The sequence below is a fragment of the Atractosteus spatula genome, chromosome 27, assembly GCF_055471065.1.
Source record: "Atractosteus spatula isolate fAtrSpa1 chromosome 27, fAtrSpa1.hap1, whole genome shotgun sequence".
In the NCBI taxonomy this organism is placed as follows: domain Eukaryota; kingdom Metazoa; phylum Chordata; class Actinopteri; order Semionotiformes; family Lepisosteidae; genus Atractosteus; species Atractosteus spatula.
The window spans coordinates 8,796,976-8,824,095 of NC_142732.1; the positions used below are offsets into that span (position 1 = coordinate 8,796,976).

Sequence of the window (27,120 nt, forward strand, 5' to 3'; positions counted from 1 at the left end):
CTGCACTGCTCACATGGCTGGGCAGAGCCGGGCAGGTGTCAGCGAGGCAGCAGGTAGCACCGACAGCTCCACCTGCCTCCACAACTCGCTGGGCTCACTCCTGTCTGGACACGAGGGTCCACACGCCTCTGTTCCTTCCTGAGTACCACACACCTCCACACACACCTCCGTCTTCCTGAATTCACGGGGGTCTTTTCATTGGCTTTTGAGCTATTTTTATTCACTACGCATGATCGCACATCACACAGGACGAGAAGAAAACCCCAAACAAGTATTTCCAGCGCTTTAAAAGGTTAAAAGCAGACATCATTTTAGATTTGAGAAGAGTTTATGAATGTAACGACTAGAAGATGATAATAATAATAATAATAATAGCTTACACTTACATAGCACTTTTCTGGACACTCCACTTAAAGCGCTTTCCAGGTAATGGGGATCTCCTCCTCCACCACCACCAGTGTGCAGCCCCACCTGGATGATGCACCAGTACTCTCCCCACACACCAGCTCTCAGTGGGGAGAAGAGCAGAGTGATGAAGCCGGTGGGGGTTATTAGGAGGCCATGATTGAAGGGAAATTTGGCCAGGTTGCCGGGGCTACACCTCTACTCTTTTCAAGAAACACCCTGGGATTTTTAATGACCACAAAGAGTCAGGACCTCGATTTTACGTCTCATCCGAAGGATGCCGTCTGTTTACAGTTTAGTGTCCTGGTCACTATACTGGGGCATTAGGACCCACATGGACCACAGGGTGATTGCCCCCTGTTGGCCCCACTAACACCTCTTCCAGCAGCAACCTTAGTTTTTCCCAGGAGGTCTCCCATCCAAGTACTGACCAGGCTCACACCTGCTGGGCTTCAGAGGGTGGCCAGTTGTGAGTTGCAGAGTGATATGGCTGCTGGCATAACATTGTCAGATGTCATTGAGCTCATGAAAATGTTATCTGCAGGGGTGGGGGCATTCCTGCTTGGTCAGGTTGTCAGCAGTTACAACCTTAGAGGACATGTTTTCTCAGCTTCTGTCTGTAAATGAAACTTTGTGTCCACATCTGTGAAGACAGTGTGTGTTCACTGAGCTTCACGCCGGCTCTCTTGCTCTCACTAATGATAATTGCTGTACGGATGGCACACTGACCCAGTGGGCAAAGACACAGCTTCACAGCTTGAAGGATCTTGGGTTCGAATGGGGCTCTGTCTGTGTGGAGTGCACATGATCGCTCTCGTTTGCCCTCTTTTTTGATACTCCGGTTTCCTCCCACAGTCCAGTGGACAGACGGATGGAATTAGTACTTACAACTGATTGCTAAAAATCTGAACATTTTAAACAATCATATCTTTAAAAATCCACTAATAATTTTTTAAAAACCTGTCCCATAAGCATGATGGCAACTCAAAATAAAGTCTAATTTCTTAGGAAAGCTGCAAGACTAGAAATAGTGTTGGTGTTTATCAAGTAATTATGTTTATTTGTTGTATTTTTGTTGAGGTTTTATGTTCGATGGCACAGGACTGACACCTTGTGGACAGAACATATATAACATCCTAAAATTTCAATCCTTACCATTTTTAATCAAAAACCTTGCTCCCTACAAAAAACGCTTCTTTCCCTGCATATTAAAAAAACAGGTAAGAGCAAGCGACACTTCCAGACTCACACAACGCTCAGGCATTAAAAAACCAATATTCAGACTTATTAAAACACTATTATTACAACTATAGTATATTCAACAGGTGTTAAAACAACTCCAACAATAGGTTGGCAGTTTTTATGATGTATACAATAATACGTTGAGTGCCAGAAGATGTGAAAACTATGTCATTTTAAAAAAGTCAGGGAAACTCTAGGGTGACCATACAGAATCACGACCTCAATGCTCATTAGTCTATTACTACTGTTCAACGTCCTTCGATTTATATACACAGCAATCCACGTTACAATGTAAATGGCAGGCTTTAAAAAAAACTCCCATGAACCTGGCTCGAAAACACCTGCTGATCAGCAGTATTAATAGGGCTTAGTTTTCCCAGTGGATGACCTGCCAGGTCAGAGTATTTACTGTGTGAGGTAACAGCTAATTGCGTAGAGGGAAAATAAGAACCAGAGTCTCGATTAGCTTGTTGCCATTTCCCATGAGCGAAAAAGCAAGACTTGTCTCTTAATAACATGATCTTTTACAGTTTCCATTCTCTTGAAAATCTTGAAGCTGCTGGACACTAGCCAGAAATTGCTTTCCGAAGAAGGTGCTACTTTAATTTAAAGAATTGATCAGTTGAAAAACAGGGAGTCGGAGTTCCGGACGCTCCCGGCTGGGGATGTTCTGCCACGGGCCCAGGCTGAGCTCGCTCCCCCAGACCCGCCCGCTGCCCGTCACGCCACCTTCAGCAGCACCAGCAGCAGGGCGAGCAGCAGGCCCAGGGCCAGCAGGCTGGACACCACGGCCAGCACGCAGCAGCCCCGGCCCGCGGTCCTCACGCGCTTCTGCATGAAGAACCTCGCGGTTCGCAGCCCCTGGCGGCTCAGCGGCGGGTAGCGCGCCCGGTTCAGGCCCTCCCCGGCCAGGGACCGGACGACGCAGGCGCGGTGGTGGCTCAGCTGGTCGAAGGTGTGCTTGCCGTGGTACTTGCCCATCCCACTGTGACCTGCGGAGAGAGGGGCCAGCCGTCAGCCCGGAGAGCCCGACGCCCGAGACGCACAGAGCTGGAGCCCCTTTACTGTCCTTTTCCCCAAGTGTCAAAACAGAGGTTTCATAACCCTCCGTTCAAAACACCAGATAAGACACATCACCCAGGGGGGGGCTGCCTGTAAAGCGCTTTGAGTGGAGTGTCCAGAAAAGCGCTATATAAGTGTAAGGAATTATCATTATTAAAATTAGGACACAGGGTTAAAAAAACATCAAGTAACACTTCAGTCCTTTCCTCCTTCTTTGTCACATCGATATTTAACCCCCTTACTAATGGTGACACAGCAGCTAGCCCTTCAGAGGTGTGAGAATGCGGCCCCCCCATGAACCCCTCTCGCTGTGGCTGCTTCAGCGCTCAGCTCAGGCTGGGTCCCGGGTCTCAGGTGGTCTTTTTCTCTGAGAACCTCTGTTTCCAGTCCAGCCCGGACCCCGCTGTCAAAAGCAGCCTTTTGGTTTTTCTTGTTGTTTAGTCAGGCCCGGACCTGTGTCCTGTTTGTTTCTTTCCTCTCTCCAAGCTGACCTCACGCCGGGGCCCCGTACCCCTCACACGTTCGCCGCCGCTCCTCCAAACCCTCGTTGTTAGAGAACGCTTTAAAAACGGAAGTAAAGCAAGTCAAATCGACATAAAAAGGCCTTCCACTGTTCAATACCCCGCAGGCAGGTCGGGTTTTAGAGAGCTGGTTTGTGGGAAAGCGGAGACGCGCTGGCCCCGAGAGCTATGGCTCGGCGCTCCGCAGGCCCGGGAGTCCGCCCGCCCGCCAGGCTTACCCACGCCCCCGAAGGGCAGCGCGCCCACAGTGTAGTGCAGCAGCACGTCGTTGGCCGTGACCCCGCCGCTGGACGTCTCGGAGATCACGCGGTCGATCAGCTGGAAGAGAGGGACAGAGGTGGGGGGGAGTGAGCCGGCAGCCCCTGGAGAAACCGCCAAAGCGTTTGTGTTCCAGATCGGTGTCCCCGTAGGATGGGACTGGGCGAGCTGGACAGGGGGGTGCTGGTTGGGCCTTTTCCAGCGCGACACATGAAGAAATACCCACAATGCCAAGCTCATCCCCATGTCTTTTAAAACTGGGTAAAAAACAAAGTCTAGTCAGTGCAAAGAAACACTTTCAAATGGCCCACAGGGACTCGGATTGATCTCCTTCAGACATGTAGGATCCTGATCTCGTCTTGTGTCATTAGCTTTCCTGGTCTGAAGGACGGTATGTAACTGAGGTCAACAGGCCCCTTGCCAGGGGCACACCTCTGTGCCAGGGCTTAATCCCAGATGGACTGGTACCTTCTTGTTCTTGGAGAAGACGTACAGCGCCAGCGGCTTCTCTCGCTCGTTGATGAAGCGGATGGCCTCGTCCACGCTGCCCGCGCTCAGGATGGGCAGGACCGGCCCAAAGATCTCCTCCTGCATCACCCTGGAGTGGGGGTTCACGTCCTTCAGGACAGTGGGGGCTGAGGAGAGAGGCACAGGGGGTCATCGAGTGCCAGCGTGCAGCGTTTCATCCCAGACAGGAGAGCAGGACTCCTGGAGAGCAGCCAGGTCTCACCGGACAGCTCAGGAGACCGGCTTTCCCAAATTCTTCTTCTTCATAATATTACCTCTTATTACCTAGCCAGAGGAATGTGCAGGAAAGCAATTCAATGCACAAAACTATTACAATTAACAAAGAATAACACAGCAGCTATTTTCCAGAATTAAAATGCAGCACGTATTGTAAAATTTTAAGAATTGCGTATGTGTTTAAGGCCTTGCAATGCTCCAGTATAATCTGTAAATTATAACCAGCAGCACACAGGTATTCTTTTAGTGTTTAATTGTGACATAGTCATGTTTGCACATTGAAGCATCAAACGCAGCCCATAACATGCAGCGCTGTGTAATGGAAATTAAAGATGTGCTGTCCAATGTGAGGACACCCCTGTGTGCCCACAGACACAATGAAATTCACTCTACTATTTGTTGTGGGATAAAAAGTTCACATTTTTCTTGATACTTATGGAATTGTTCTTGAGAAGATCACACATTAAAGAATTCAATTGCAATAATAAAGAATCTAGTCATAGCAAAGAGCCATCTGCTTGATTTGCCAGTCAGAATATGTCCTAAAAGGACCCTTATAATAACCTTTATTTTGTGCTGTGCTTTCCCTGGTGCATTATCTCAGACAGCTGTCTTCTTACCAATGTAGCACTGTGACTCATCATGCTCTCCCCCCAGGGCTATGGTGCAGCCCTCCAGCAGAGACATGACCCTTTTGAAATGGCGCTTGTTGACAATGCGTCCGTAGTCCGGCGAGATCTTGGGGTCGTTGCCGTAGAATTCCTGTAAGTAATAAATCACAGCAGGTTGGTTTCACTCCTTTTGCTTGCTGAACATGAGGATGGCACCTGTGTTTCTGGTATTTACGACTTTACTTCACAGATGCTAGACAGCAGCTGGAAGAGGTAACATGACAGAACGAACAGGCAACAGGACACAACTTTTCCACAAAGATTTAAAGAACCAAAACGAAGCAGGAACTTCACAAAGCAGGATGAAGCGATCCGATATTCTGGATCCTCTCGTCCTAAGTGGCCGTGGGGCAGACAGAGAGACATACCTGCACTGTTCGCCTGATCTCCTCCACCACTCGGTCCTGTATGCTGGGGTCACACAGGATGTAGTCAGGAGCGATGCAGGTCTGACCACAATTGGCAAACTTCCCCCAGGTGATCCGGCTGCAGATGGAAAGATATAGATACCGGCCGAGCCTGCAGTACCAGTACCAGCCTGCAGTACCAGGTTCAGGATTAAGTACTTCAACTCTAGTCTGATCCATACATTGACACTTGAAAATGTAGGTCTTACACAATCATGTACAACCCCACAAGCTCTGGGTGATGACCCCCCCTCCAATTCCCCTGTGCAATGTTGGCCATGTGAACTAGCCGGTACAATGTGTCTGAAATAACAGGAAGATCACAGCTTTAAGAGAATTTATAAGAACAAATGCAAGTCTGAAAACACTAGTTCTAGCAGCTAAACTGAATAAATGTGCATGATGTTGGGTTTAAGTTACCTTCTCCCTGCTATGACCTTTGATAAGTGAAAGTCACTGATTTTCGGAGAAGAGAATGAGAGAAATGTTCAGCAGGCACATTCAAGCTGACCCTAACTGTTACCCTGCTCGGTCACCAACTCGGACATCACTGCACTCCCTGGGCCTGGAGGTATCGTTCTGTCCGAGTTAGTGACGGCCCCATCATGTGGCACTCGAGGTCTAACTGACCGGCAGGCGACGGACAGGTCGCAGGCCTTGTCGATGTAACAGGGACTCTTCCCGCCCAGCTCCAGGGTGACGGGGGTGAGGTGGCGGGAGGCGGCCTCCATCACCAGCTTTCCCACAGTGCTGTTCCCGGTGTAGAAGATGTGGTCGAAGCGCTGCCTCAGGAGCTCCTGGGTCTCTGGGACTCCCCCGGTCACCACTGGGTACATCTCCTGGGAGACGCAGGGAGACAGCGGGGATTAATCCAGGAGGGACTCCCACTGGGACGCTGGATGCCCTCCCTGATAATCCTGGTCCTAGTGTCATTTACCAAACATCTAACCATATTCGAAATGCATGAAAAGTATGCTAAATTTGCAAATATAAAATGTTCCCGGCTCTTCCCTGGCCAGATTCACATGAGGTTGGGATGTCTTGCTGTACTTGTCCCTGGACGCCGGCTGGTCCAGACACAAAGTGGACACGGCCACATGCAAAGACAGCTCACCGCACGCAGAAGCACAGCCGACGCACAGCGAGGAGGAGGAGGAGGAGGAAGGTCTTTACCCTGTCCAGGTACTGAGGAAGCAGCTCTTCCAGCAGACTGGCTGAATGCTCGCTCAACTCCGAGGGCTTTATTATAGCTGCATTACCTACACAGAGAGACAGATCCACACCGCTGTCACTGGCCTCTGTGGAAGACTGAGTGAGATGAACTCTCAAGCAGGGTGAGCTTTTCTGTTTGCACCTAAGACAACTGTCTTCCTGCAACTAAAGCCTGTGAAACGAAACAGATTGAAATGAAACAGATGCCAAATGGCATGTTCCTGTCCTGTTTTGTTTGTGTCTAAAAGACTTCTGTGAGTGTCCTGTGCCTTGTGTGTTCCTATGATACGTTAAAGTCTCACCTACACTCACTGTATGAAAGGAAAAATGTAACTACAGTCGAACAAGCATACAGTATGTACTGAGTGCTAGGGGAAGCCCTTTCTCTGTGCTATGCTGCCCTTCAGCTGATTGAATGAAAGATCTCTGTTTGACAATCTCCTAACCTGAGTGAAGACTGAGTTTTCTTTGACAGCTCACTCAGAGCTAGCCTAAACTGGCTGGAACTACAACAAGAGACCATTACCCAGATACTGGGAATCTGAGAACATGAGGGAGTGACGTCACTGACCAACGACATGCTGTGAGGGCAGGGAGACAGGCCCTGTCCCCCCGGTCTCCCAGCTTACCGGCGGCGATGGCCCCCACCAGAGGCTGGAGGGTCAGGGCAAAGGGGTAGTTCCAGGCCCCGATGATCAGCACCACCCCCAGGGGCTCGGGCTGGACGTAGACCCGGTCCATCAGGGTCAGCAAGGTCTTCTCCATGGGCTGGGGGGCTGTCCACTCTGCCAGCCTCTCCAGGGACAGCTGGATCTCGCTGTCCAGGCCCACCAGCTCAAACAGATGTGCATCAAACTGGCTCTGAAGGCAGGCAGGCAGGCAGCAGGGGAGCAGGGGTCAGAGCAAGACCGACAGCAATACCCACATCTCAACAGGCACCGGCAGCTTAGATCAGTCTTGCAGAGGTACCCAAAGATACCCAAATACCCAAAGATACCTCAAAGTGGCAGAAGTAAGCCTAGTCTGTTAGCCCTTCATTTGCTCATCTATGGTCAATCTGTATATACCTATGCACATTTTTCACATATTTTATTGTTTTTAGAGTGACTATGAGCATATTTTGCACACACCTATGTATTAATTTTTATTTATTTATTTTATTTTATATTTATTTTGTATTACTGTACGTTTTCTAATTTTTCGGCTATTCTGATATCAGTTTTTTTTGCTTGTCTTGGGCTGGGCTGCTGTAACACATCAATTTCCCTGTGGGATCAATAAAGTCTTATCTATCTATCCAAGTCTGCCAGGTGAGATGACAGTTCAAAGTCACAGGCATTTCTGTTTTTGATCCCTCCCAGCTTTCAACTCCAGTGCCCCATCTCCTCCAGGTGACCTCTGGAGCTCGGTGCTTTTAGACAGACGGGCTGCATCTCACCTTGCCGAGGTCGTGCTTTAGTGCAGCGGTGACCTCCGCCTCCCTCTCGGTGATCAGCCTGCGCAGCGCCTTCAGCTGACGGACTCTGTATTTCAGGGGCCGTGTCCTGCCCGAGAGGAACGCCGCGCAGGCCCGATCCACAGCCTGCACCGCCATGGGTGGCTCCGAGCCGCACGCTCGCAGGTGCAGCCCGACCAGCAGGCGAGACGGTGTTTCAATACCCCGATCCTCGGGGCCTTCAAGGACAGAGGCCTCAGTGCACGTGATCTCTCACCTGTCCACAGACCTGGCAGTGTCCTGCAACGGTCAGGGAGAGAACATGAATTTGGGAATTAATAAACGTTTAATAACAAGCACAGCAAATCTAAAGGCTCTGGCTTTTGAAAATCGCGTTTGGATTCTAGGGACACGAGCAGGAATTTTTCTCCAGTTAAAAAAGGAAAAGCCTCTTAATAGTAACTCACAGCGTGTGGCTTAAATCCATTCAGGTGACTTGGCCTCATGAGGAGTCAATGGCTCTCTGGTAATGGTGGGTGTGCAGGTATAAACTGCTGAGCAACAGAGACTTGCTTTCGTGTGAAATAAATTCCTCTCCAGTGGGCTGCCAGCTGTGAGCTGCAGACTGATATGGCCGTGTGAATAAGAGGGTCAAGCAGAGCAAAGCCGAGTTTGATTTCTGCTCCAAACCAACGGAAAGAAAGAAGGAAAAAACAAGGTTTCGGCTGTGGAGCTGGGGGGACGAGCAGGACGGGAAGGGTCTGGGGGTGACGGAGGGCGAGCAGGAGGAGGGGAAAGGGGATCCGAAGACACCCGACGGCCTGGGCAGGGAATTCCAGAAGTGCGGAAGAGGTCTAGAGGGAAAGGAGCGCTTGGGGTTTTCTGTCTTTTGATGTTTTCCTGGAGGAAGAATCCTTGACCCCCAGTGAAAGGACATGGCGGAATCGCAGCGGGCAGAGGGAATGTGGGAAACTGTCGGCTCGAGGCGAAGAAGAGTAAGAAAGAGGAAACACAGTTAAAGGTATTAATGGTATTTATGTAGGTGAACTAGATAGACAGACAAGACTTTATTGATCCCGCAGGGAAATTGAGGTGTTACAGCAGCCCAGCCCAAGACGAGCAAAAACAGACAGCAGAATAGACGAAAAATTAAAATACGGGCAGTAATACAAAATAAATATAAAATAAATACATAGGTGAGTGCAAAATAGGCTCCTGGTCACTGTAGAAAAATAAAAATAATAATAATAAAATATGTGCAAAATGTGCATAGGTATATACAGATTGAGTGTCCAACGTTGTCCATAGACGAGCAGACGAAGGGCTAGCAGTCCTAGGGCAGTGTTAAACACCCTGACAGCCGCCGGGACGAAGGGCATGCGGAAACGTTCCCTTGAACATCGTAGCTGGAGCAGTCTGGTGCTAAAAGTGCTCCGCTGCCCAGTAACAGTCCCAGGATGAGAGAAAACGACATTTTCAATTCAGATGAATAAGATCAGAGTAGAATTTTGATGCACTTAAGTTAAAAATAAGTGTACTGCACCAGCATATTTAGAAGTCCGGGTGAAACTCACCTGGCAGTGGTCAGACCTGAGAGCCGTCCGCAGTCTGCTTCTCCCCGGACTGGAACCGGAGCCAAGTTTCTGAGAGAGAGAGGAAGGCGGAGCTTCCACAGGACAATTCTCTCCCTGTCCTGTGCCGCGGTTCCAATCACCGATTAGCACACATCCAGATCGAGCACCGGGCTTTACAGCTTGTTTTCCCAGAAAAAAAAATAATCTCAGGTCTAGAGATAAAAACGTGTAGAGGGTTTAAAGGTTTCCTTTTCAATTTGGAGCTTACTTTTTTTGGGGAGGGGGTTCTCACGAAAACCTCTTCATGAGAAGTAAAAGCTCTTTAATCAAACGAAGGGCAGCAGAAAATGCTCAATCTCCATGACCTGGTGCACTTCCCGAACAGCACTGCTGCTCTGGTAGCTTACTGGATGCTGCTCCTTCGGATGCTGCGGAGACATGCAGTCATTTCTGCTGTGACGCGGATCTGTATCAGGCAGCGCGCCCGACTCGGGTGTACAGGGGCTGGTCACGCCCGTGGAGCGGTTGCTCAGCAGCACGCCCTCGGGATGCTGGTGTGCTCTCTCGGGCATCGCAGCCAGTCTTCCTTCAGCCTGCTTACGCAGCAAAGCTGTGTACGAGCGTTGGGGGGGGGCAGAGGAGTGCTTTCACACCTCAGGTGACCCCTAGAAACTAGAGCCTACGTATTGCATGTAACAAAGTAACCTTGTACATAGGGCTGTAATAACATTTATTTTTGCAAAGAAATCGTCGCTCCGCTGCTATATTTTCATTCCTTGGAAACACTGGCATAAACATCGCTGTTGCCATGAGTGGCAAGGGCATAAAAAGCGCTCTCGAAACGCAGGATCTACTCTGGGACAGAAGCGTGATGAAACGAAAGATCACGAGCTCATTCGCGCGTTGCTCAAGTTTCTTACGTCAAAAGTCTCACTCTCCTCTACTGCATCATTTCTCATCGCTAAGAGGTGTAAATACTGGTGCGTATTGTAACGCTTACGGCCGTCAGTGGTGTGTAAGAGCCGGCTTACCAGAGCGGTGACGTCGCCGCCCTTCCCTGTAATAGCAGGACTACAGCCGCTGGGCTGTAGAGAGATCTCTCTTTGGCTCAACAAGCTGGGTCCCTGTTGAGTGACGCCGGAGACCGGGTTCGTGTCCCCCACGGTGCGGGGCCGACCTGTGAAGGCAGAAGGCAAGGGCGCCCACCTGAACCCCCGTGGCGTTACGATATTATGCCTCGTTTTATCTATTTTTTCAGCTTTCTGTTTAAGATGGTCGCAAAATAACAATAATGCAGAGACTTAAGCCCGCATCTCCAGTAAAGCATAAAACAATTCCTTCATTGCTAGTGGACAGAAAACAATAACAGAAGTAGTACTTTTAAACTTAGAATACGGACAATTACTGCAGAAAAAATACCTTCCCTAAACCCTTAATTCCTTAATAAAACTAATGGTTTCTATGGCGGTGTTTTCCCACGAACACAACTATCGCCTTCTGGCAGAAAAACCTGTATAAAATGTTTGTGCCAACGAGATCCCGGGTCACCTCCTTCCTCTGCTCCCGATAAAGCTGTGCAGGTTCAGCACTTGCCCTCCAACGAGGCGACAGGCTTGTGAAACGTTCTGCTGGAGCCCAGGGGTCAGGGCCTGCCTGGTGCTGTGACACTGGGGGAGAGGAGGTGGGCGATTTGGCATAAAAAAATAAGTTTAGACATTTTTAGCGGGACATTGGAAGTAGATGTTCATCCAACGTTTATGATGGCAAGAGATTCGCACTGTGCTAACCGACGGTCATTGATGGTCCCATTGATGTGCATCGCATTCAGAGCTTTGAGATAAAAGCCTGTGGCTCCAGGACTCTTATTTAAAATCTCGGGCTGAGCAGATCTAAATTCCGCTGACAGCCGTTGAGCTGGGCAGCAGGCAGATCACAGATCTACGAGTCTGCCCTGTCCTCACATTGTAACAGACAGGTGAACACAACCCCTACGAGCCTCCTGCGAGGAAACACCGATCTAGACATTGTTATCGACAAGATTTCCTCTTGGAAAAACAGCCTTGTTTGTCTCTCAGCATTATAACACATCAGATAAACACAAAGTTTCAATAAGCAAAATGACTCCTCTTATTAAATTCCATCCATGAAAACACAGGAGGATTAGTGTCGCTTGCTAAGAAAATGTTTCTCCGAGTACATAATTATTGCACAAGAAGAGATAAGGGTCCAAAATTAATCAACTAGTGGGAGAGGCATAATGAAACGTGAAATAATACTGTTTGAAACTGCTCTCATCGACACTCTTCAAGCAAGGCATCATCAAGTTACAAATAAGAACAAAAATGGTTGTATTACTTTTATTTCAATAAAATTTTAACTTAATTACAGGAACGTAAAACGTTTCAGTACTGAGTTCATACACTTACTGTTTGTGGAGACTTAAGCTTGCATCTCCAGTAAAGCATAAAACAATTCCTTCATTGACAGTGGACAAAAAACAATTAAACACTTACATAATTAACAGCATTCAACAGTCTGTAGTTCAGTTTGTGGTAATGAGATAATGTATGGATTTAATATTTATCATTAAAGATAATGTGAGTAATATTTTAACAATGTTATTCATATTATAAAGGTTTTAGTTATTATAATAGTTATTATAATATTATAACAGTGTTATCCCATTAAAATTAAACATGATAACAGTACTCTTATTTAAGCTGAATTAAAACAACTAATATTAATAAAGTGCTGGAAGCTGTGAAATGTAGTTATATTCAGCCACTTTGAAATAAAGATGCATTCAGTCAACCCTGCTGAGATCAATTTGAGAACATACATTCTGAATTCAGTAGCTAATATTGTGTCATTGTCCAAAGGATAAAAATAAAACAGTTTTGAAAGCTTTCAGGGAGAAAAAAATGCACATTAAATTAAATATTTCTTACATCACAAATATTCTAATTGCAAGTAATTTCTTTGTTTCTGGATTGCCTTTCAATCGCACTCATGTCAATGCAATTCTGAAAGCAAGTTTGGACAGATGGAAAGCCTACACGGTCCAGCTATAATACTGACTGGATCAGAAATCCCAATTTCACGAGTAAAGGTACCGAAGCACATTCGCTGCACCAAAACACTAAACAACTTTCCATCACTAGCAGCAAAATCTGTATCACGTGATAGAAGTGCACACTATCTCAAACTACATTATCTACACTATCTACTAAACTACTAAAAAATCTCCTAAAAACTACACTATCTACCACTACTGTAGCGAAAACTACAACTAAAAGCAAAGGGGCATTCCAAAAGTCTTTAATGCAAAAATTAGTGTTGATTATTAGGTCGATAAGCATGCTTGCAAAATTTAGGAAATGTTCAGTATCAGAAATGACCAGTGGGATATATCCGGGTCAACTAACTTTCTTTCTTGGCTTACACAGAAAGTACTTGTGTCACCCCGTGTAAACTTCTTGGAAACTAACTGGGCAAGGATTAGAACTTGCCTCAGGCCCACAGAAATAAAGTTAAATGGACAAAGATGTAGTCATGAGACACACTCTAACATCTTCCTTCCGCTACCCATAGTGGAATTTAAAAAGTAGCACAATTGTTGCAGTTTGTGAATGGACACGCCGCTGAGATTTCAGTCAGTTTCCATGTCACATACAGCAGCTGGAGGTCTTCAACATCAGCCTCCAAACACACACAGAGGTATTGAGTCAGCTTTGGCATTGAGTCCATGCTGACTATATTAATATGATCTTTCACAATGGTCCCTAACACATAACTCCAGGGAAGACCTAATGGTAATCTAAAAAGAGTTAAAATGCAATATTAGAGCAAAATATTAAATGCTAAGGGATTTTTTGCAGCAACTTAATTTCACTAATGGGCTTCAGCGTCCATTTTTACACCAACACAATTTTGAAGTTTTGCACTTAAGAATAACAAACCATGTTTAACATGGAATTTGTAAGGTCTTGCTCACAAAACCTTCTCTTTTTACAGTGGTGTATGTAATGTTGAGATAACACTGAACAGTTGATTCTGGCATGAAAACTGAATAGCACAGTTACAGTCCATGTTCTTTTTTGGAGCCAGGTGTTGCAGGAAGCGATCGACACATTGGTGGAACATCAGTCTCTGTTCAGCCTTTCCGACTACTTCCATTATTCTGAGGTCATGGAAATAAAATGTGTTTTTTTTTTCAAAAAATTAAAAAAGAAAACCAGGGGAGTTGCAATTCCACCAAGCATTGCATGTCAGAAATCTACTAACAGTTCATATTGGTTGCATTGAAGGAAATCAGTAGGATTAAACAGCTAAGCTAAGAACCCTTTTAGTTTTTTCTCCACACAGACCACTGACTCCGGAGCTCACTGGTGGTACGCAGCCTAGCAAGCTGGATTAAAGCTCTTGCATGCTGCATGGTCTCTCTTGACAGTCATGGTCAGTGCTCTTCCGTCGCTACAGCAGCCTCACTGTACAAACCTCTGCAACACACAGGAAAAAAGCAAAACACATATAAGATAAGATCACTTGATTGGCCATATACAATTTCTTGCATTAGGAATTTGTCTTTTCGTATGCTCCAGCTTGCTCTCCATGAGACACACAAACAGGGAGAGAGAAGCTTGGGGTCAGAGTGCAGGGTCAGTCCCTGGAGCAGCTGGGGTGAAGGGCCTTGCTCAGGGGCCCAATGGAGTAGGATTCCTCTGCTAGCCATGGGATTTGAACCGGCAACCTTCCAGCCACAGGCGCAGACCCTAAGCCCCAGAGCTACCGCTCAGCCCTCATGATGTTATGCCCTTATGATTTTCACCCAAAATGCTATTTTCGAACATCAACACTTCACAACCATCCATGCTTTATAAGGCATCACAGACTGCCAAACCTCTCCAAGCTTTATTAGGATTTAGTTGTACTTTTACTAGGGTATTCCACAGGGCACTTTTGTTAAGGAAGCCATTCATTAGAATTATTAATAATTAACTATTATTATCTACTAGGGTTCATGGTTTTTCCATTTTGAAACAGGGGAGTGGAAGGGGGATGGGGAATTGGGCTGATGGCATGATCTGAGAAAATGCAGAATAACAGAAATGCAGAGAAGTGGTAATTTTCCAACTTGACTAACAATAGTCTGTTAGACACTGGAAGGAAGATCCATTAGTATAAAAAGGGTAAAAGAACAAAGCAGGGCAGTGAAGTGGGGATATATAATTATACTCAATTTCTTTTCAGAAAAGAGGGTCACTGATCAGTGAACACACGGGCCTAGTGGAGCATTCAAAGGATACATTTCACAAACAATGTAGAACATTGTCAGGAAAGACAAAATCTGGCTTGTTAAGTTACTCACAGCATTTATCTTTCAACTTACATAGTTAAAACTAAAATAATTAAACCAAACATGTTAGTCATGTTAGGTCACATGAGCAAAGCAACACTTAGAAAAACACAGCAAAAGTTGTATACAAAATAATACAGATTAATTATTTCTTGGAATCATGCAAACACTTCACCCCGATTCCCATGAAATTTCACTTAAACTCTTGCTTGTTAGGTATGTGTCTGAGCAGGAAAGCTACCACTGATCTCAGGGCTGGGAGAGTACTGGGATGGGAGAGTACTGGGATTAACTCCACTCTGGCCCTGCACAATCTGAAGTTCCTCAAATTCTCCCTGAATTCAACTGGTGAAGCAATTTCTCACTCTTCCACCTGACCTGCTGTGTTGTGGGGCGCCTGGCATGGAATTTAAGGCATAATGAAGGAGAGTGCACAACTCTACAATGATGTAGTGATATTGTTCTGTACTAAATGACCTAATTATTTGTGGTCAGTGGGTGGAAGGAGTAGAGAAACTCCTGAGCACGATAATAGATTTCAATCCTGGATTTGGAATGTCTCTCAGTCCTACAGTATGATTGACTGTGTATGAATGCATGTTACTAACAGTACCACAACTTAGATGGAAACTAAGTTATTCATAAAGGCTTCAGCTTTACTGACCCATGCTTGTGGGAGCACTTTAACCTCTTTCAGGGAAGAAAGTCAGATTAACTCCTGACCAAAGTGCATTAACAGCCTGTTTCTTTCCATCAGGAGATACCAAGGACAAAAACACAATAAAACCTTTTCCATTTGTCTGTTCCAGACAACACCCTCAGCCTTAGTGCTCTGTCCATCACGCAGTAGGATCAGTTGCTAGCCTAATCTGCAATTACTGAGGCCTGGAGCCAATGTGCCTTCAATGAGAGACCTTCACAGTCCACCTAACAGGAAACTGCCTCATTAATCGCTCCTTCAAAGACAAGAGCCTTCTGTGTATTACTTGGTTATGCTCAACTATAGCGTCTCCAACTTCTTTCTAGCAGGGAAGCATCTTACCAATTACATGCTATTAAATATAAAGGAATGCAATTTTTGAAAACATATTTATCCCAGAGTGAAGGTAGTTACGACTCTGTAAAACAAAGTTGTATTTTTGGAACTGAGAACTGAGGCAAATTGTAAAGAAACACTGATGATCCAATATTGGCTTTCACAGTTTATTGTAAACGTTATCCATCTGTCCAACCAATTATTCCAATTCAGGGTCAGGGGGGAGTCAGAGCCTATCTCAGAAGGCAGTGGGTGCAAGACAGGGTACCCCCCAGACGAGACGCAGCCCATCGCAGGGGCACACCCAGACGCACACACCCACACCAGGGCCCTTTTTCCCAGAAGCCAAGTAACTTACTGTACCAGTATGTTTCTGGGGTGTGGGAGGAAACCCACATGAACATGGGGAGAACGTACAAACTCCACACAGACAGCAACTGAACCCAGGGCCCCAGTACTGCGAGGCAGTAACGCCAACCGACGTGCCACCATGCTGATTTTTAAACAAAAACTATCCATCAAGAGCCACACTGGGTGAGGGAACATCCGATTCCGTTACCTGGACCAGAAAAGCCGCCAGAACCGCCAGGACAGCCACGAGCCCAAGCCGGCCCAGCCAGCCCAGGTTGATCCGTTTCAGGATCAGGATCCGGGTCCAGCGGAGCTTGTCGGCAGAGTGAGGGGGGTAGCGCAGTTTGTTCATGCCCTCCATGGACAGGGACTTGATCAGGCAGGCGCGGAGGTGGCTCAGCTGGTCGAAGCTGTGCTTGCCGTGGTAGCAGCCCATGCCGCTGTTGCCTGGAGGAGGAGACGGACGCGGCGTTAGCTTTGCTGTCATCCCTGCCGCAGGACCGATAGTGGGGTGCAGACAGTTTATCATGGGGTAGAAAAATTAGTTTCTATTGATAGATATAGGTCAAATATAGCGGGCTCATGGCAAATGCTCCGACCCACAGGAAATGGACACCCTGGTATCTCTCAAAGTTCTAACTTGTTGTTCAGACTCTGCAGTTGGGGTTAAAGAGACGCACAAATATTGCCGGGTTAGAGGTGCTGAACACCCCAAGCACATTTTGTCAGAAGCTATATCACAGTGCAACTCACAACTGGCAGCCCACTGAAGCTCAGGAGGTGTGAGCCTGGCCAGTACCTGATGGGAGACCTCCTGGGAAAGCTGAGGTTGCTGCTGGAAGAGGTGTTAGTGGGGCCAGCAGGGGGGGCTCACCCTGCGGTCTGGGTGGGTCCTAATGCCCCAGTATAGTGATGGGGACACTATACTATAAAAAAGCGCCGTCTTTTGGATGAGACATAAAACCGAGGTCCTGACTCTCTGTGGTCATTAAAAATCCCAGGGTGTTTCTCGAAAAGAGTAGGGGTGTAACCCTGGCGTCCTGGTCAAATTCCCCCCTAGTCTCTACCAATCATGGCCTCCTAATAATCCCCATCTATGAACTGGCTTCATCACTCTGCTCTCCTCCCCACTGAGAGCTGGTGTGTGGGGAGAGTACTGGCGCATCATCCAGGTGGGGCTGCACACTGGTGGTGGTGGTGGAGGGGATCCCCATTACCTGGAAAGCACTATGAGTGGAGTGTCCAGAAGAGCGCTATATGAGTGTAACGTATTAATTTACAACAGCCACTGAGTAAACACTTTTTTTTCCCCAGGAATGCGCCCCGGCTTACCCACTCCCCCGAACGGCAGAGCGCTGATAGAGTAGTGCAGCAGACAGTCGTTGGCCGTCACCCCTCCGCTGGACGTCTCGGCGATCACCTTCTTGATCAGCTGGAACGGGAAGCGAGAGCCGCTGGGACGGGGGGACACGAGGACAGGGCCGCGGCGGTTTCTCACGGGCCGTGTTGAACAGGAGGCGCGTGCCGATTTCAGGCCCTGGACCTCGGGCAGCGAATATCAGCCGGCGCACAGTTTAAAAGTGGGGTAAAAGTTTTGTGAGGAACCTTAATTTTTTATCCGTTTCCAATAAAAACTGCATTTCACTCAGAAGCTAAGAATCAAGAGGTTGCTCGTGTTTTTTTTTTTCTGAGCTACCTCTTAATTTACTGCAATGTCCCCAGTCGAAACACTGAAGGAGAACACTGTGGTGACCTGGCTCAGCCATCGTCCCTGGCTTCTGTTTAACACGGCTCGTATTATACTGTATGTACACAGTGTGTCGAATGTGACAGAGCTCATCTCACGGTGAGCGGCAAGCATATAGCAACTTCCTCATCCTGCCTGACTGAACAGCGGTGTTCAATGTCACAGTGCGTCACCTTGTCGTCCGAAGAGAAGACGTACAGCGCCAGCGGCTTCTCTCGCTCGTTGATGAAGCGGATGGCCTCGTCCACGCTGCCCGCGCTCAGGATGGGCAGGACCGGCCCAAAGATCTCCTCCTGCATCACCCTGGAGTGGGGCGTCACGTCCTTCAGGACAGTGGGGGCTCAGGTGGGGCGGGAGAGAAAGAGTCACCGTCACTGAACAAGCTCAGGGCACAACATCTGCGACTCCAGATGTTGCACAAGTCAAATACTGGCTGAAGCTCTGACTCAGTCACTGACCCCGGACATGTCTTCTTTGTGCTCTGTCCTACAGAATATCAATCATTGCAAATTTAGTTGGTTGACAATTGTACCTAAAATGACTTACATTTTCACGCATTTAAAATGATGGGTATTTTCCCGGAGCACTCTTGCAGAAGCATCTTATTTGATGGTACAACAGCAACCCCTGTTCAGGATTCAAATCCACAGACTTCCAGTTATGAGTGTGGAAAGATAACTACTCCATGATGCTCACTAAAAGCACATGCAATATTCAGGGGCCTATTGGGATTGCAACATTAGTTGACAAGTCATAACTCACTGCATGGTGCCTGTAATTCACTTTGGGTAAAGGAGTGTCTCATAGTAGCACCCACAACCCAGTAAACCTCCCTTCAAAACAGATTCTTACCAATGTAACACTGTGACTCATCGTGCTCTCCGCCCAGCACCGCAGTGCAGCCCTCCAGCAGAGACAGAATTCTTTTGAAATGGCGCTGGTTGATGATGCGTCCGTAATCTTGTGAGGTCTTGGGGTCGTCGCCGTAGAATTCCTGGAAATGGCACAAAACAAACTTTACATCACCTTCCACAGCTCTTCCATCATTCTTCTGACTTTATCAAATCCAGTTTTCATTCATTCCACCGTCATCCCCTTCTTTTCATGTCTGTTGGCCCTACAGCTCTTCAATTAAAAGAAGAGCAACCATCCCAGAACAGCTTATTTTGCAGCATCCCCTTGGGAAAAAAAGAGCTAAACACCTTGAGTGCTTTCTTGATCTCCTCCACCACTCGGTCCTGTATGCTGGGGTCACACAAGATGTAGTCAGGAGCGATGCAGGTCTGACCGCAGTTCACAAACTTTCCCCAGGTGATCCGGCTACAGGGGGCAAGCAAGAGGAGTGAAAAGGAGAAGATCAGACATAATACAATGTGAATACAATGTGTCTAAAATAACAGGAAGATCACAGCTTTAAGAGAATTTATAAGAACAAATGCAAGTCTGAAAACACTAGTTCTAGCAGCTAAACTGAATAAATGTGCATGATGTTGGGTTTAAGTTACCTTCTCCTTTCTATGACCTTTGATAAGTGAAAGTCACTGATTTTCGGAGAAGAGAATGAGAGAAATGTTCAGCAGGCACATTCAAGCTGACCCTAACTGCTACCCTGCTCGGTCACCAACTCGGACATCACTGCACTCCCTGGGCCTGGAGGTATCGTTCTGTCCGACGGCAGTGTGACGGCCCCATCATGTGGCACTCGAGGTCTAACTGACCGGCAGGCGACGGACAGGTCGCAGGCCTTGTCGATGTAACAGGGACTCTTCCCGCCCAGCTCCAGGGTGACGGGGGTGAGGTGGCGGGAGGCGGCCTCCATCACCAGCTTTCCCACAGTGCTGTTGCCGGTGTAGAAGATGTGGTCGAAGCGCTGCCTCAGGAGCTCCTGGGTCTCTGGGACTCCCCCGGTCACCACTGGGTACATCTCCTGGGAGAGAGCATCACAGGCACAGACCTCACAGCACACGCTGCACAAAAGATCATCACATGAACAGAGGCACTGACAATACAGAGAGACGGATATAGATGGATATATTAAGAAGCTACACAATACAGCAAATTCAAAATGTGTAAATTGTTTCTAGACCGTCAATGAATTTATTCTGCTACCGAGACTTAATAACAGGTCTGAGAAATTGGGACTGCAGCTCCCCTTAAGCCTACCAGCATGTCTTTGGAAACCAGAGTACCTAGAGGAATCCCACGCAAACTTGGGGAGAACATACAAACTCCACACAGACAGAACCCCAGATTCAGGGCTGCAAGACAGCAATGCTAACCACAGAGCCACCCAATAAAAATACATTATTTGCAGAGACCTACTGTAGTTATTTTTTAGTTACATAGTTACACATATACAGAAAAAATGGGAAAATATGAAGAAATTCAGTCACAGCTGGTGGAGAGGGTGCACCAGCTCTCTTCACTGCTCCAGCGTGGCCGCGCGGTGAGGCTGGTGGGAGGGGCTATGTCTGCCAGGCCTGGGGGTCTTGAGGCTGCTCTTTGATGAGCGATTACACCTGGTGCTGGCCCTGCCCTACAGTAAAAATACGCTTTGCACGACAGACTGTGAGCCGCTTCTCATTAAGTTTTGCCTTCAGGACAAATAATAGCAGGATGAATGACTGTTGCCTGCAGTGAGCGTGCTTTAGTTGCCTCCACCTGGCTTTGCATGAGTATCACAGACCCAAAGTCAGCTTTTAGTGTATTTGTATTGTACTGGTGTATTTGGAGTAATATAAATAATAGCCGGGACAAAAAGCACTATGGCAAATCCACGCTTCAGAGCTAACAGAAGCAGAGCAAGCAATGCTGTATTGCATTTATGCAGGTGTCAACAGTCAACAGCATTAAACACAAACAAAAGAGAGAAGCACAGAAAACACCTGCAACATAGAGGGGGGGAGAATTTACCTTGTCAAGGTACAGAGGGAGCAGATCCTCCATCACCTTTGCTGTGTGCGCGCTCACCTCCGACGGCTTCAACACGGCTGCATTGCCTGAAGGAGAGGAAGAGCCAGGGTTTGAAACGAGAGAAAGTGCAAGCATCCACAGCGCAGTTTTAAAATCCAGCCACCAGGTTGTGCTGTCCTGTCACCGAACGTTACAGTGACACTGACTTCATTCCTTCCTTCTTCTTCTAAGGACAAAACTGTTTTAGTAAGAGCAGACTTAACCACGTTTTGATACAGTTCGCACCTTTTATATGACTAATAAGTGGTAATGATAATAATTCCCTACACTTATATAGCGCTTTTCTGGACACTCCACTCAAAGCGCTTTACAGGTAATGGGGATCCCCTCCACCACCACCAGTGTGCAGCCCCACCTGGATGATGCGACAGCAGCCATAGTGCGCCAGTACTCTCAGCTCTCAGTAGGGAGGAGAGGAATTACAACAGGCTGAGTCTATGCTTGCTGAAAACAAACAATTCAGATAACTGCCATTTTGTGTAGCACCTCATCTGGACCTAAGTGACTGCAAGAAAAAAATATCAGGAGCCCCTAACTTACTTCTTGCAACTAGACAGTAAAAAAGGAAGTGAAAAGATTTATTCAACATCAGCTCAACCCTCTACCACATAAAGGAAGTGGAAAGGTACCCTCAAATGTTCTGCTCTGAGTGTTTCAGCTAACAGTTTTCCACATTTCGTGGAACACTTCTGGATTCAAGCCTTCTCACTGGTCATTAACTCCTGAAATCTGAATCTCCCCCTTTGCCCTCGAGTGTGTCCAACTTTAAATAAGAACGACTTTATACATAGTTTAGTGTAGGACCTCTTTAGTGAATATTACATCATGTAATCCACTTGAACCGCAATGTTAACTAACTCTATGTAGACATGGTCTTATTTTGCAGACCTGATCTCCTCTGCTCTACACAGCTCATTTTGTTTAAACTAGTAAATCTAGTGGAAAAAGAGTGACAGTCTCTTTAAGAGAATGACACAGCATTACTTCCAATCTGCCCCTTTTATCAGGCAATATGCCTTGGGCTTGATCCTCTCTCCCCAAGTGAAAGACAGTAACCTTGTAGCTCTAAAAGCAATGATAAGAGCACTGGGTGAGAGGCCTTCCAGGCAGTAAAACAGTGAAGGCTGCAGTATTACAACGGTTAAAGAAATTCAGGAAACTGCATGGACACCCTATCCTAACAAGTCCTGTTTAAAAGGATTAAGGGATTTTAGATCTCCCAGTGCCTCTCATTTTCTCAACCTTTGCAACTCTCAACAATGCATAACAAAGCGTAACAATGAGAGCAGAAAGCACAAACTGAATCTGTTGTTCGCTGCTTTACCCTATCGCACAAAGTTCATCTAATGGCTTTTGGTTCAGGATAGTAAACCAAAAGTATGTCAAAGGCCGTAAATCAAGCCTGCCTACAAGATTCTGATCTCGTTAAGCGATCTCATTTCAATTCCACATTTACATATCATACGAATAAAAAGAAAACGAAAGGTTCTGGTGGGGAGGGGGGGGAGAGTATAAATACAGACGCAAACTTCACAAACCACAATTCAAGGATTTCTTTCATCTACAAAAGCTGTGCACCCCAGCTCCTGCATACAGTGCATATCATTTAGCTAATCATTTGCACACATTCTGCAAGTATTAATTCACAGATTTAATAAAGGCACATTAACAAAGCAACATTCTGCGCATTTATGTAATGTACTGTGTGACCTAACCTTTCATATTTCATTTAAAGCAGATGGTGTGCAAACTCATTCCCCAATGATTATTTTCACCCGGTTGTGTCAACGCAGTGCACTGCAGAACGCAGTGACACCTCACCTCTGACCTCACCTCCTTTGTCACCTTCACAGCCCTTGAAAGTAAAGCAAAATTAACAAATCAAAACAGTGTGTAATACCTTATTAACACGTTGGATCGGAACTAAATTGTTCCATTTTCTTCAGCTCTGCATGAGGAAGAGGCCACTTTTTCATTTCATACAGGTCATGTAGAACTAGTCAGGTAATTTAAACTGTAGAATAATTTGTGGACCCTAAGAGTACAAAATGGTTTGAAAATTGATAACTTTAGTGCTATAAAACTATTGTTAAATGTCCGTACAGGAGCTTCAAAAACACATTTGTTTCAGTTGTCGGGGTTCTTTTAGAAAGAGATGGAATACACTGCTGAGGTGCTGAGCCAGCCAGCCCAGAACTACACCTGCAAACAAACATGACTCATTGGCTCCTGCCCTCCCTTCAGTCCATCCCCGCCCTTGCAGAAATGCTACACAGTGTGTACGAGGACACCCTCCTAGCCCATTTGCCCCAGGCGGCTTTTGTTATTCTACTTTACTGCAGGTTTAGTAGACGATCTAATTGAATGCCTTCATTATCAAATTTGAATTGGCCTTATCGAAACTGCTGAACCCAAGTTTGTTAAATGGTCAGGCTATGCATGAACAGGGAACCCCAACCTGTATTTTGCTTTTAACATTTATTAGCAAACCTTTGCACAAAAACATGAAAAAACTAAGTCAGTACCCCCAACCTAAGGATAAAACAAATACAGGAACCAGTATTTCTTTCCCCAGTGTAGATGCAACCTCCCAGCCCTACTCTACACAGCCACAGCTACGAGGGCTGCGTTCTCTGCTTACCGGCAGCGATGGCCCCAATTAGGGGCTGGATAGTGATGGCCATGGGGTAGTTCCAGGCCCCGATGATCAGCACCACCCCCAGGGGCTCAGGCTGGATGTAGACCTGGTCGGACAGCGTGAGGAGGGTCTTCTCCACTGGCCGGGGGGCTGCCCACTCCGCCAGCCTCTCCAGGGTCAGAGCGATCTCTGCCTCCAGCCCCATCAGCTCGTACAGGGGGGTATCAAACTGGCTCTGCACAGACCACAGCGTTTTCACCGGCAGGCGTACACATGCTCTTTTGTCTTACATATACCCGGAGCTCTAAAAGCAACAGTGCAACACATATCAAGCAGGCTAGATAAGATTAATAGAGCACAAAGCCTTTTGAGGCTCTTCAAATAGGATCAATAACTATACTGCTGTGAAAAGAGAACTTAAGGAATATTTCAGACATAGCTCAATGACTGAATAATAGGACATCCCAATGCACTCTGCATAAACATACAGTGAAACCACAATTATTTTTACTTTTTTTGCAGGGAAGGATACAAACCTTTTCATCTAGTCTAAGGCGGCATTTTCCAATCTAGGCTCGAGAGTACCCTTGTGCTTTTCATTCCAACAGAGATCTTAATGAAAGCCACTTGAATTTCACTCTTTTCTGCACTGCATCACACTGTAGTTTCAACTTTCTTTCAAATTGTTGCTCCCCTATAGCTTTCTACACCACTCTTGATGATCTCTAACGCTATCACCTCCACAACTTGTGAGACAAAGGGCTGTCAAACAAGTGTTCTCAGTGCTGCATGGGCCTTCTGGTTAAATTCAGCCGTATCACTGACACAGGCCTTAGTGAAAGGAGAGCTGAAACGGAGCAGGTCTCATGCTAATATCTAATCTCGTTCAACTATTTGCGAACTGAAACAGTTTTAATAACAAACAGTTCAACTGAAAAGCTTGATGAGACAAACTGTCAAAGTTCAGCTGGAATGCAAACCTGAACAGACAGGGGTATTCCAGCACCACAATTGGGAAACACCAGCCTGAGACAACCTGTGAACAATACTAGAGACAGGGAGAAAGTGGAGCAGTAACTCCCAGTAACCGGAGGTCTGCGACCCCCAGATGCAGCCTGCAGCAATCTTGGTTCACCTTGTTGAGGTCTTTCTTAAGCGCAGCTGCAATCTCCTTCTCTCTCTCAGTGATGAACCGCTGCAGTGCCTTCAGCTGACGAACTCTGAACTCTAGAGGTCGTGACCTCCCGGTGAGGAACGCAGTCCTCGCTCGGTCAACAGCCTCCTTCTCTCGGGACATGGCTGGGGGGGGGTGGGGGGGGGGACACAAGGCAACATGACAGACAGAAGCTTTATTTACGCAAGAAAGGGTTCAAGACCTCGTTCTGGTGCTTCTTGAACGAAACCAGGATTTCAGCTTCAACAGCTGTGGGCTGGAATGTTCGTTCCACACTCCCACCACCTTTTGTGTAAAGAAGAGCCTCCTGGCCAGACTGGACAATCCAGCCGTTTCTTGAAAGAAACCAGGGAGGGTATCGTGTTCGAGGGCATGGCTGGGGAAATCGTTTCACACCTCCACTACTTCCAAATAAAAGAACAAAAGGTGAAATCAAAGGATCTGACAGAAGTGTGGCCACTCGAAAAGCTGCAGCCTTGCAGCAGTGGGCAGCTTCACTGGCCAATACTGCAGGAGAGTGAGGAACTGCAGAGTCACGGCTGTCCTAGAAGACAGGAACTGGGCCTGGTACTGCCAGAGAAAGGGCAGCTGTCAAGCCAACAGCGTGAAGAAGATGTTGTAACAGAGGAGAACCCAAGAGAAGGCTTTGAGTGAGGTGGTTTGCTATTCGAGCAGACTAGCTCATAAGGAATATTGAGCTTATTAATATAACACACCAAGGAGATTAAGCAGCTTGTGCACATAAACCCAACATACTAACGTCTTCAACTGAGATTCTTTGACACCACCTGCTGTTTTCTTTTCACTTTGTAATTCAATGCAAGTCTTTTCATTTGTGCGCTAAAGAGAACCTGATACCCCTCCAAAGGACTGAGAATCAAAGGCAAATTAATATCCAGCTTTACAAGCTTTCTGTTTTGCATAAATTCGAGACTTGCTGCCACAATTAAAAACAGCTGAAATTATTTTCTCAGACGTACAGATCTATATTTTTTTTAAATAACTTTTGTGAGCACTGCAGAATCTCTAAAACTGGATTCTCTGTCGAGAGGGCGTAAAGTCACCTTCTTCCTGCTTTACCTGCGAATCACCTGACAGCTATATTCCCTGTTCTCCACCAGAATGACGTAGGCTTGTTCCTACCGCTATGTAGTCTACAGGCTGTAGGAAGAGTTCATGTGGCATACCGTCCCGTAAAAATAATAAATTTCACAGAAGTATACAATACACAGACTTCTTATGGTGTAACTTATTTATAGCACAGGACAGAAAAAAATGATGTCATTTGCCAGATTAGTACAAAAACCCTGAAAAAAAGTTTACAAATTAGAAAACGAGCTTTAATCTTTGACAGCAAAAATTAAACACGTTCATCAAGCTGACAGATATATCGGTACTCACAATGTTAGCTCCTGTACACTGCCGGACAACGGGAAGAGAGAAGTCTGCAAAATGCGGAGCACTTTTTATTACACAAGGAGAAAGTGCTGGTATGACCTACAGTACGTCCTTATGTTAATGCATTGATTTAGCAATCCGCCTCTTACAAATTTATAAAAGGTAGACAAACTAAAGCCGCAAAGATAGACATTCACAACCCTTCATCTTCTCGGAGTGTTAAGATTACTACCACATAAAAAAACCTAGCGGGGAGGCAAGACTAATTCCCGAGTTGCCTTTAACGGTTTTGAGTCATATCATCCATTAGAAAACACGAATTCCGCATTTTTTTTTACCTCAGATAGTCGAAAATAATCAATCCCGAGTTTATTGTCGCTGCAAGAGAAGTCCTGGCTGTTGTTTTGTGGGAAAAAAAACTGTCCTGCAGCGTTCGTGTGTGCCTGTACCACCTTCAAACCTTGACCGACAATGGGTGGAGGCACCGATATTCAGATAATATCACGTTTAAACAAACCATAACAGTGAATTCAACGATTCTGGGAGGCGACTACACCGACGTAGCTCGGTTCGCCATCTTGAGTGGAAGCAGGCGAGTCATTGGCTCAGGCCCGTGTCGATCACAGACAGGGCCCGAAAAACAGGCGTTTCTAAGTAACAACAGTAGTTTAAGATCAGCGTTAGTAACTTTTTCGCCAAACAAACAGAAGGCAGGATAAACCCATTATTCATACGCCAAAACAATGGTGTATTGTCGGGGAGAAGTACAGTAACAAACTGTTGCCACGAATGATTCCTTTGTGAACCGTTATAGTTAAACGCTTAAGACAACCATTGAAATTGATTTTTTGCTTGTTTACTTACAGCTGCGTGCAGAATGCAATGTATGTAGGAGATGATAAATTATCGTTTCTTT

At 46.5% G+C, this 27,120-nt stretch overlaps 2 protein-coding genes across 2 annotated transcripts; both read right to left on the minus strand.

Moving 5' to 3' along the window:
* Positions 1 to 1,438: 1,438 nt before the first annotated feature.
* Positions 1,439 to 9,601, minus strand: LOC148814331 (aldehyde dehydrogenase family 3 member A2-like). Its single transcript, XM_088906826.1, has 10 exons — positions 9,532 to 9,601; positions 7,961 to 8,257; positions 7,152 to 7,383; positions 6,484 to 6,569; positions 5,941 to 6,149; positions 5,272 to 5,389; positions 4,853 to 4,994; positions 3,957 to 4,123; positions 3,449 to 3,548; positions 1,439 to 2,639 (listed from the first exon to the last, which is right to left on the minus strand). The coding sequence occupies exons 2-10, from the start codon at positions 8,114 to 8,116 to the stop codon at positions 2,368 to 2,370; spliced, it is 1,482 nt and encodes a 493-aa protein (XP_088762952.1). The 5' UTR covers positions 8,117 to 8,257; positions 9,532 to 9,601; the 3' UTR covers positions 1,439 to 2,367.
* Positions 9,602 to 11,874: 2,273 nt separating this feature from the next.
* LOC148814332 (aldehyde dehydrogenase family 3 member A2-like) lies at positions 11,875 to 26,714 on the minus strand. Its single transcript, XM_088906827.1, has 11 exons — positions 26,543 to 26,714; positions 24,768 to 24,931; positions 23,636 to 23,867; positions 20,935 to 21,020; positions 19,740 to 19,948; positions 19,224 to 19,341; positions 18,874 to 19,015; positions 18,195 to 18,361; positions 17,607 to 17,706; positions 16,483 to 16,721; positions 11,875 to 14,030 (listed from the first exon to the last, which is right to left on the minus strand). The coding sequence occupies exons 2-11, from the start codon at positions 24,927 to 24,929 to the stop codon at positions 14,016 to 14,018; spliced, it is 1,470 nt and encodes a 489-aa protein (XP_088762953.1). The 5' UTR covers positions 24,930 to 24,931; positions 26,543 to 26,714; the 3' UTR covers positions 11,875 to 14,015.
* Between the last annotated feature and the right edge of the window lie 406 nt (positions 26,715 to 27,120).